Raw genomic sequence first — 11,212 nt, 5'->3', positions numbered from 1 at the left:
CTCTTCAGCTAATGAGACATTTTGTAAGTAAATCCTCTGTCCCTTTCACCAGTTTTTCAGATGTCATGACAAAATATTAACTGTTTAGATAAAGAAAAAGAAAAAGCCTAACTGTTTTGAGGAGAAGCAAATCTACTCAAACACACTAAAGGCCAAGAAAGGTTCAGCAGAGAAAGACGTGTAGCTTCTGTTTCTAGTGTGAATTCTTGCTCAGAGGTGAGTTACTGGAGAAAGACAGGTGGTCTTTTCTAGAACTGGAGCTGGTTAAGAAGTTGGCTATTGCTGTCTTTTTGGTCACAGTCCCACAGAAGCATCGTGAAAGAAAGGCAAGTGCTGGCAGCTGGGAGTTCGTCAAAGGCCAGACAGGATTAGACTTACAGGAGGCCCTCAACTCCTTGTGTAACCTGGCCTAAAAGAAGTAGGCAAGAGCCATAGACGAGTCTTTTCTCTCAACAAATTTCCCAACAAGGTACATATAGGCAATTTCAACCTTATCTTCTAAAATCCTGTCCACTGTTTTACCTGAGCAGCCACCGATGAGCTCAAAATAAGATACTCAAACTGTCAAAATAGGCATCGTGACTGAATCCTTAACACCTGCCAGGCAGGGTGTCATCATATTTCTCAGAGTCCTCCTGTTATTGCAAAGATCTGGGTATTGCATCAGCTTTGCAGTCTGTGGGGTCCGTGAGGTACTCTGGTTCAGTTTCACTTTTCAGCTGTTGGCCCTCATTGGGGATTTTTTTGTCCGGATTAGATACTGTGCTTAACTTTGCCTGTAGATTTTCTGATAGCAAATGGTGAGCACCTGCTCCTTCCTGGTTTTATCAGCCCCAGACTGGCCAGAAAACACGTATTCTTGAAACAAGGGAAACAGTCCTCTGAGGATCCCTCCTACAGCCTGCTCCACCTTCTCTATGTCCCTTGTCAGAATTTGTTATGCACCCTAAAATCTCAGATAATCTGAATCAAACCAGAAATAGTAGTTTCTCAGACATTGTCACAATGTTTTCTGTTAGTGGATTCTCCATTTGCTATATGTTCACACTACATGTCTTGTCCCAGGTGCCTGTGCTGGGACTACTACCAGGTTCTTGTTAGGGGTTTGTGTGGCGGGGGAGGGGGCCGCAGGGCCAGCTCCTGTGAGAAGCTGCTGGAACCTTCCCCGGCTCCAAGTTGGACCCGCCGCTGGCCCAGGTTGAGTCCATCAGTTACAGTGGTAGTGCCTCTGGGAGAACGGATTTAAGAGGGGGGGAACCTGCAGTGAGTTGGGGGATTGGGATGTGAGAGGAACCCCTCTGCAGACACCGAGGTCAGTGAGGAAGGAGGGGGAGGAGGGGATGCCCCTGCAGCCCGTGGTGAGGCGGCAGGCTGTCCCCCCCAGCCCACGGAGGGGAGCGGGGGAGCAGATGCCCACCTGCAGTCTGGGGAGAGAGGAGGACACCCGAGCAGGGGGATGCCCCCCAAGATGGCCGGGACTCCATGGGAAAGCCCGCACTGGAGCAGCCTGTGACTGAAGATTGGCCTGCAGAAAGGACCCTTGCCAGGGAAGGAACTGCAGCCTGTGGAAAGGACTCACGCTGGAGCAGTTCATGGAGGACTGTCTCCCGTGGGAGGGACCCCACGGTGGAGCAGGGTAGGAGTGAGGAGTCCTGCCCCTGAGGAGGAAGGAGCAGCAGAGACAGCGTGTGAGGAACAGACCCCAACCCCCATTCCCCGTCCCCCTGCGCTGCTGGGGTGGGAGGAGGGAGAGAAAATGGGGAGTGGAGTTGAGCCGGGAAGGGGGGAGGGGTGGGGGGAAGGTGTTCTAAGGTTTGGTTTTACTTCTTAATATCCTTGTTTTGTTTTGATTTGTAGTAAATTAAATTGATTTTGGTTTTTCCCCAAGTTGAACCTGTCTTTTGCTCGTGACCATAAGTGGTGAGTGATCCCTCCCAGTCCTTATCTTGACCCACGAGCCTTTCTTTACATTTTCTCCTCATCCCACTGTGGCCAGCGGGGGGGAGGAGTGAGCGAGCGGCTGCGTGGTGCTTCGTTACCGGCTGGGTTTAAACCACGACAGTCCTATTCTAGCAGAGGCACTTGACTGCCAGTGTCTGGGATGGCCTCCCTCCAGCTCCATGCTCTGCAGCACTTGCTGTGGAGGAAACTCCTGCAGAACATACCCCTTGGGTAGGAGGGGTGAGTGTATAGTATCACCTCCTGCAGCTCTCAAGTGGTCATTTCATATCAGACATCAGGGCATATTAGTAGCTGGACCTGTGCAAGGGCTATTCACCTGCGTATCTGCTGCTGCACAGTTTTCTGCCAGAAAATGGAAAAGATGGGTGTCATCATAATTTGATGACACAGCATTATGTTTAAAACATCTAGATGTTAGCATTTAAGATGAATCAATGTATGCCCTAATTTGGAGGAGAACTTTTTGTCTTGGTTTACTCAGAAGTTTTGTGTTTGTGGAAGGGTTCGGAAAGCACAAAAACATGTATCTGCCTGACAAGTATATGAATGAAATTGGGGAACCATCTACCAGCAAGCAACTCAACCCCCTCTACCTCCAAAAAAAGGAAAATGAATAAAATTTGGTTGAAATAGAAGTTCTTTTAAAGTTGTTCCATCTACAATACTTTTGGTTGTTGTTTGGGGTGCTGTAGAGCTCTGTTTTCTTCCAGCCAATGTGTAGCTGCTGTTATCTTCTCTGATTTGTGCACTGCTGCCAGGTCATAGGTATCCATGCGTAAGTGCTGTGTGTTATCACTCCCTTATCTTGAGTTGCTAATAACTCTTGGCACCTTCGTGTGTACAGCCTTCCCCCAACATGCACCTCTGGTGTTTAGCTATCAAATAAACTCAGCAAATCCCCTCCCTTTCTCTCTTCATACTTTCCCTTTCAGGCAATAAGGAAGGTGGGGCATGGATAAGCCACTTGCTCCTCAGCAGGTGCCTCCTTGAAGTTTGCAGAGGTACTTCGTGAGTCACTGCCAGCCGTTGCCTCTAACAGTGAAGTGACATCCCTATCTGACTTGTACGTGGCTGGGAGCACGATGGGCTCATACTGGAGTGCTCATGAGGTAAGAGCGTGAAAATTCAGACTGTAATTCATTAGAAGCTGAAGATGACCTGAGGTGGGTTTGTGACTGGGATTCTGGTGCCTGGAAGAGGAATTGGGAGCTGTTAGTCCCAAATTCATGTATGTATTTACTTATTTATGTCAGGATGACTGATAGCTGATATTGGCTGCCCTGTGGAGGCACTTTTGGTAGTGAAGTTCAGCCACAGTGGGTGATTCACGTGGAGGCTGGCAAGGAGTCTGAGGTGCCTCACAGGAGCTTGCTGTGGATTTGGACTGAATCTGTGGTTTGATGCAAGGATTATGTAAATTGAGCTCTTCTACAGCACAGCATTTGCCAGCTATGAGTGTAGTCATACGCTGTGCCCAGATAGCTGTGCTAGCAGCCACCTGGTAGTGGTGTACACAGGATGGTCACTGACTAAAGACAGTGATTAATCATGGACACAAAGATGGTCCTAGTTTGATATCTGTGCACGACTGACATCCAAGAAAATCTTGATCTGCCTTTGTCCATAATCTCTCAGAATATTTTTTTTTTATTATTACTGGTTTTGTGGAACATAACCGGGAGGGAAAGCCCTAAAACTGCCTGTTGGGCTCCAGGGAGTCAACATACTTGTTCTCTTCTCAGCTCTGAAATTAACCTGCTGTTTGACTATGAGCAACTTATTTAATCATTCTGTGCCGTGCTTCCCCTCTTGTAAAATGGAGATTATAGAGCACCTCTCTATAACACAGATGTGTGTTAGCGTAAGTGTGCATTAATACTTGGAGACCTCAAAAGTGGGATCCCCATGGCTTAAGAAATAAAAAGTGTGAATGTCTAAGCAAACTGGTTAAAGAAACACTAAGGATCTACAGTTTCATCCTTTTGAAAGGAGGGGAGAGTAATGAACAGAGTCTGGCAATGGTCTTTGTGTGGAAAGTACGTGTACAAAGCAAGGAATGGGGCAGTCCTCTCTGATCTTCCCCTTGCCCTTAGCCACTGAAACAGCCTCATGAGAAGAGCAAAAGTAGAGGCTTCTTGGGGTGTGTGTGTGGGGGGGAGCAGGAGAATTATTCCATCCAGAACCCGAATCCAGACAGAAGACATGAAAACAAGCACTTCTGTTTTGAAGTGAGACTTAAAATACAGACCAAGGTCAGCTTATCATAATTCAAGAGTGATAGGGGAGTTTGTACGCAACTTCTCAGCTGGGTCAATTCCTAACTGCCAAAAGGAGTGACGTAATCCCCCTAAAGGGATTTAATGGAGTCATTTTGCTAGCAGAGAGTGGGAGAAGGGATTAGATAAGGACTTCCAGTGAAGCAATAGCTAAAGTTTCAGGTATTAAAATTTGCAAGAATTAATAATTTGTTTGGGTTCTGTCTAGTTATTTGTCTTTCCTTCTGTGCTTGACATTTCAGTTAATGATCCTTTTTGCAAGTACCCAGCATCTGGTTTGTGTGGGGAAGTTTCATTAACATCTCTTTGTAAGCTGTTTTCTTTCGTGTAGGTTCTGCTGCATTTGTGCTGGTGGTGCCTCACTCACTGAACAGTTTCATTTTCTTCTGGGACAATTTTACCATGGATTGTTTCTGTTTCCTAGCAGTTCTTTGTATCCCCTCATTTTCCTCTTCCTGACTGCAATAGCTGAACACCTCACAACTTTTCATGTATTTGCTCTTCACCATTTCTGGGAAAAGTTCCTGATAAAGATTTTAAATGGAAACTTGCCATTTTTACTAAGTAAAATTATCTGAAGAAAATATCTGCTTTCCCTGTGAAATTTCAACTCTTCAAGAGAATTAAACTTATTTTATCTTTGTATACAGATGTTTAACAGAGGTGCTTCTCATGCATGCTCACTCTTCGCTAGCTTATTTTTCCAGCTTAATTGTTGATAAAGATTCCTTTTACATTAAAATGTCCTGTCATGTAATGCAAGCTTTCATTTAAAACCATTTTACCATGTTATCTATTTTACTTTGTTATCCATTTTACTGTTATTTCTTCCATCAATGACATATATACACAGAGGAATATTTCTTCTTTTTCTGCCTCTTTTTTTTAACTCTACATAGACATGGTTTTAACTTCCATAGCAGTGCAAGTAGTTCATCTTCCAATTTTGCTGCATGGCTTTGAAAATTGCAACACGCATTTATGGGAGCATAAAAAATTTAATGTTAATGCAGGTAATAACTTTGTAATTTTTTCTGCAGAGTGAAGAATGCCCGTGCTGCTCACTCTCTGTGAAAATCATAAGAATGAGAAATCTGAGAAAGGCAGATCTGTGTGAGTATCACAGTCTTTCCTTGTGGTTCCCAGTAATTCAGTTCTGAAAGCAGAGAATATAAGCAAGCACTGTAACTTGTATCTGTGTATGAAGTGTCACCATGGTTTCAAATATTGATGCATATTTGAATTTGGACTATTCTTAGAATACAGTTTTGTATAAACAATATCTTTCAGTTTATAGAATGTTACTATTAATGGAAATATCAAAGGTCTACTGTGGTTTACTGTAAAGCATCTTCACTGCTAACAAGCTTCAGAGCCAGTTTTGCTGAACAAATTCAGCTGTTAATTCTCAGTTGCAGTTTTTGATGCACTGAGATTCAGGATGCACCTCTGCTTCTCGACAAAAATGCCAGCACTGATGTCAAGTGGCTGCCAGAGCCTGTGCTGTAACATGGGAGCTTTGGTATCATCTTCCGTACCTGTCTGTTTTTTGCAATCAGCAGAAATACATACAGGCACCTCTGAATTTCTTTTTGCTTAAAAAAAAAAAAAAAGAGGAGCATTATATATCTTGTTGTCAAACAACTTTTTTTTCTGTCAAATGTTTACTGAAATGTATTCAAAATACCAGACTTTCAAGACAAAACCAGTACCATTGAAATGTTTCTGGGGACTTGGTGGAATGGGTGGAAGTGGAAGTGAAGAGAGAAAAATTTCAGCAGTTACTCAGGTAGGAGAAAGCGAGCTGAAGGTCAACTCAAATATCTGCCTCAGAGAGAAAGAACAAACCAGGAGTGCAATGGAAAGGAAATGAATATGAACCTTGCATATTAAGTAAGACCAAGTGAACTCAGCAAGAGTATTTGCCTCCATGGAAATTATTATTCAATTTTTGCATTTCTGCTGTTAAGCGTAGCACAGGAATATTGCCTTTTCTTGAAAACATCTTCAGAGAAGAATGAAAAGATTGTTCAGTTCCCTCTCTGTCTTTTTAATCTCAGTTGAACTGTTTTCTGGCATAAATGATACCAGCCCAAGGGAACGCCTAAGTTGCCCTGACAGCCAATAGCATCAAGATAACCACCTACAGAACTGATAAACAAATATCTGCCTCTGGCCTTAAAATCAAATCAGGGATGTTTATTACTTTCTCAGAATTTTGTAATGATTGGAAATGACAGCCTTTACATTGTTAAGGACCAAAGAACTTCCAGAAATCCATAGCTATTTATCTTAGCTCTTTATCTTTTATTAGTCTTTATCCTGTATCTTCATTTTGAGCAGATGTTTGACTGCTTGGTTGCAGGTATGAAGCTATATCACTGGAGATTTACTTCCAAAGCCAAATGTGGATGAAGATCTTTGCTGGCAAGAGCCAGAAGAAGCAGTGCTAGGTGCGAGGGTCTGAGAGGAGCAGCCTTGTCCATTCCCCATCCCAGTTCCCTTTCTTTATTGTGCAACAGAGCACCACATTTTGTTTTCCCTCTGAGAATCAGAAGCAAGTTACCTTTCTGCAGATATTTACTTTCCCAGGATTAGTCTTCGCTCAAAAGTGATTTTTTTCTTTTTTTAATATTTTTTGTGGGAATGTATTTGTCATGTAATTAATGTATTTATTCAAATATTTGTAAATATTTGAAATATATTTGGCTCAAAATATATTTTAGGAAAAGATTATATTTCCCACTCATATTTATTTGTTTTAATCATTATTTCTGTACAATTCAAAGTTGTTAAGAGAGACAGAGGTGAGGACAGAGAGTTGAAAGAAATAATTCAAACTGCAAAGAGCCATTGGTGCTTTGTTGGAGTCAGAGTCTGATTAGACCAAGCTGTGGTTTTTGGAAGACTGCCTGTTAAAGATGAGTATGCTTTGCTTTTCTTCAGCTGTGGCACTCTACAGCTAAAGTGTCCTCCTTGTGCAGAGGGACTGCTACCCGCAACCCACAGTGTCTGTGCCTCCTTAGATCTTGCACGTCATATAATATAGGACTTGGTTTTTTATTATAGGACAGCTGTGGCAATCATCTATAATCATGATCTCCTGACCTTTTCCCTTTGTGTCAGACAAAAGGTTGTATTTGTACGTGGTGTGAGCATAATAACAATAATCAGGCTAGTAATGTGTGTTGAAATCTGATAGGAATAAGGCTTACTCAAGAATCAGAAGGATTTGCTACTACATTATGTAAGTTATGAGGCAACTACAGAATAGTACATATCATTCACAAGATACAGCTGTTGCAATTTCTGGACATGTTTGAGTTTGGCTGAATTTTCCCTGTCAAAAGTTGTAACAATAGTGATGCCAGACCAGTCCAAAGTTTCATCTGGATTGACAGTATGTCCCCAGAACTGGCCTATAATAAATGTTTTGGGGCCGGACAAGCATCGAAGCATGCTTTTCCCTGCCCCACTCTTCCAAGAGATCTGTGGTTCATGAGAGTTGTGGCTCAGAGATCTGGCTCCTGAGTCAAAAGTAGTGTTTGTATTTAATAGCCATACCCAAAATGCTTGGCACTTGGAGGCCACTAAGGGATTTTACTTTGATATTTTTCAGCTCAGTTTGCACTGAACAGGAACCCAGATGCTCTTTCTCAGTGTCATAGGAAAACACCAGGTCCAGTTTCAGGATGTTGTTCTTGGGGAGGTCTATATACTTATATTGCTGATTAAATAGTTACGGACATTTCTTTTTTCTCTTTGCCTTGCATGGGCAGCAGAAATGCCTACTTGAGAAAAGCTGGTCCTTTTCAGGCTGGCCTGAAAAGGCCTTTTCTGCATCTCACACAAAGACAAATGCCCCTCTCTATCTATTCCAAAAATGGCAGAAAACTTACTAACAGCTGCATGACTGCAGCTGTCTCTTGCTTTAAAACTGCGAAAGCTTTGTGGCTGTCACAAGCCTTCATAAACACATCCACCATTTCTGCAAAATCTGGATTCACTGCCTGGATGGTGCTATTTCTCTGCAACTGTATAGGATGGTATGTGGAGATTTTGGAGAGAAGTGTTAGTTGCCCATGGTCTGAGCACAGATCATCCAGCAGGGCTAGCTTCAGGCACTGGCAAAACAGGGAGCCATTGGCAGCATCAGAAGCAAGAGTCACAAGCTGAGGTGCCTGGGCTCTCCACGTTTCTGCACCCCCATTGCAGTGCACAGGGACACAAGAACAGCTGCGCTGGATCGGACCAAAGGTCTCTCCTGCTGTGTGGGGAGGAGTATGAGAGTAGAGTGAAAGTATATAGTGTGCTCTGCAAAATGTGCTCTCCCAGCCTTTGATCACTTCAGAGTTGGTAACTTCCCAGGCCAAATACAGTTTTTCTATGAATGCAGCAACACCTCCAGTCTGCTCTTGAACCCACATGAACTCTATGCATCAACAACAGCCTCTGGTTTCCATGTCACTGAAACCTTTGCTGCAATCTCAATGCCTCATCCTTGTAGTGGCAAAAATCAGTTTTGCCTTCACTGCTGAAAGGCCTTGAATTTGTTCTGCCATCCAGTGACTTCCAATGATCTTCCCTTCCTTTCCCTGTCAGCTGACGTAGTGGAGATTGACTTTCAGAAGGCTTCCCACATGTGGGAAGGGATCAGCTGTTGCAAAACTCTTGGTTTTCCAAGGGCTGGTCCACCAGCCAAGATCGCTGGAAGAGGGCATAGCTTTCATATTCAAGTCCCCCCACCCATTTCTTCATAGAAGCCTTTGAAGGCCCCTTGAAGCTACCTTTATGCAGTGCTCTGCATTTCCACCGTCTAACCATGGGAGAGTTTGTTTCTGGAGAGACTTCTCTGTTGGCCAAGTACCACTGCATTTTACCCTCTGTGTGCCAATTACAACAGGAACTAGACCCGCGCTGTGTAAATTCCCCAGAGCAGATCTTGTTTTCAGTATGACTGCCTAGACATGCCTCGCTGTGCATGGTCCTGTGGGAGCACACCCGGCACTCGCTGTTCCCAGAGGCTGCTGCTGCAATCACAGAAGGCCACAGGCTGCCTCGCACAGCTGGTTTAGCATGGCCCTTTTCTCAGTGGCAGGGTTCACTGATTTTCCAGGAGGGAAAATAAATATCTTCTACACTGCAAATTGATACCTATCGGAGAGAAACCTGCTTGTTTCATGGGCTACAAGTGAAATATAAAGTAACATCTTCTACATACTTGTATTTCACAGAAATATTCCCTTCAGGAGACAAAAAATGTCTTTAAAAATATTGGCTTGCCCTACTTTGTATTTAGCAAAGTCCAAGGCTCCAGAAATCTTTTCTGGGAATGGCCTACAGCTCCTTTTTTTTTAATATGACAAGCTAATCTCAATCAGCATTCTCATTAGGTAAAGCTTTAGGCTTTTCTTTAACCATAGTATTAAATCTGGGTCTTGTTAAATCTGAGCCTTGTTGCTATGTAATTTCATAGCAAACTCAAATACTACTCTGACCATTGATTTTAAAAGTTGGAAGGCAGTACTACTAATGTTTTTCCTTGTATCACCTAAATCCCATGTAACACCATCATAATAATGAAATCCCTTTCATTGCCATGTTCTCTGAAGGAAGCTGTTGCGTGCGGAAAGGACTGATTGAAGATGTGCACGCATCTTGGACTGCAGCACTGGTGTGAGGGGGCAGCACCAGTCTTTGTGCAAAGAGGGCAGGCAGGTAGCACGGGCAGTGCCAGCAGGCAGCTGCCTGGGCCAGCCAGTGCTAATGGCATGTTTGCTTTAGGGTGAAATCGCTTCCCTGTCAAAATGAGTGTGGTCACTGACTTTTGCCGTGATTAAGAGAAATCCTGGGACATGGTCCTTTTAAGGAGAGCACTGGTGTCTTTTCAGGGCATCTCGTCTAAGTTCCTGATGCCGCTGGCTGCTCAGACAGGCTGCCTTTGCGTTAACGGACAGAAATCCTAAAAGCAGCCCAGGACAAATGCTCAGCAATGGGAATCTGCACAAGGACAGAGAATTAGTTACGTGGATAGCTGCCAAGTTGCAACAAGGCCTGTAAACAAGGATTTCCTAACTGGTTAAGAAACTGAAACAAACAGGTATAAAAGCAACTGTTAATCACCAGAAGCTCCTCCCTGTGATGTCATATCCTGAAGCAGGGCTTTTCTTACTGTAATTGTGAGCTGATTAGATCAAGATCAAGATCTAATTGCATAACTGCTAAGGTACCTGTCAAAATGGAGCCCTGGTCCTGACTGATGTTTATAATAACAAAGTCGTAACCACAGTTAATAATATGAGTAACAAATGATGGATAATCTCAGTGAATATTATGTGAATCAACTTCACAGCTGCAGTTCTTAACAACCTCTGTTCCTTTCTATTCAACCTTCCTTTTGGTTTCATCTACTCGTGTTATCCAAGTCTGCTCCTACTCTTCCTCGGTTCATTGCTACCACCTAAACACATGCAAAAAAACTAGTTTCCCTCAGGTTACCCATTTTGTGTTCTCTAGCCTAAGAGATTATTTCCAGGTTTTTCCCTTTCTCAAGTCTTTGATGGCCATGATGGAGTGTAGTGTATAGAGCGCAGTGTATATTGTATTGTATGCAATTGTATTGCATTGTATACATGGCAAGAGGTGTGGAGATGAAAAGCCTGCTTTGTGCCTTGATAGCAACGTAAGCTGCCACTAAAAAGGACAATGCTATGTATAATCAAGGAGCTCATTAATACGTTATTTGTTTAGGGTTCTTGGTCAGGGCACCTCCCTACAGCTGTGGAAATAATTGCGTCTCTACTGCTGGGTATCAGTTGTATGTAGGTACACGTACATCTTCTTGCAGTCATGCTGGCTTCTGTGTACTTCTGTGTGCAAGAACAGAAAGCTGTTCTGGCAGTTAAAGGTATTATGTGCAATGTTCCCCCATGACTTCCTTCGGATTCTTGGTGTAACCTTGGAGAAGATGAGAT

General features: G+C 43.4%; 1 protein-coding gene across 1 annotated transcript in view; it reads left to right on the top strand.

The window, feature by feature from the left end:
- Positions 1-3,044: 3,044 nt before the first annotated feature.
- LOC128139586 (cytosolic phospholipase A2 epsilon-like) overlaps positions 3,045-11,212 on the top strand; it is a 35,242-nt gene continuing 27,074 nt past the window's right edge. The window contains exons 1-2 of the mRNA XM_052782183.1: positions 3,045-3,071; positions 5,279-5,351. Of these exons, the coding sequence (XP_052638143.1) occupies positions 3,045-3,071; positions 5,279-5,351 (100 nt within the window). The remainder of the gene's footprint in view (positions 3,072-5,278; positions 5,352-11,212) is intronic.

The sequence above is a fragment of the Harpia harpyja genome, chromosome 3 (assembly GCF_026419915.1).
Source record: "Harpia harpyja isolate bHarHar1 chromosome 3, bHarHar1 primary haplotype, whole genome shotgun sequence".
NCBI lineage: Eukaryota > Metazoa > Chordata > Aves > Accipitriformes > Accipitridae > Harpia > Harpia harpyja.
The sequence above is the reverse complement of the archived record's forward strand: the minus strand, read 5'-3'. Positions and strand labels throughout refer to the sequence as shown.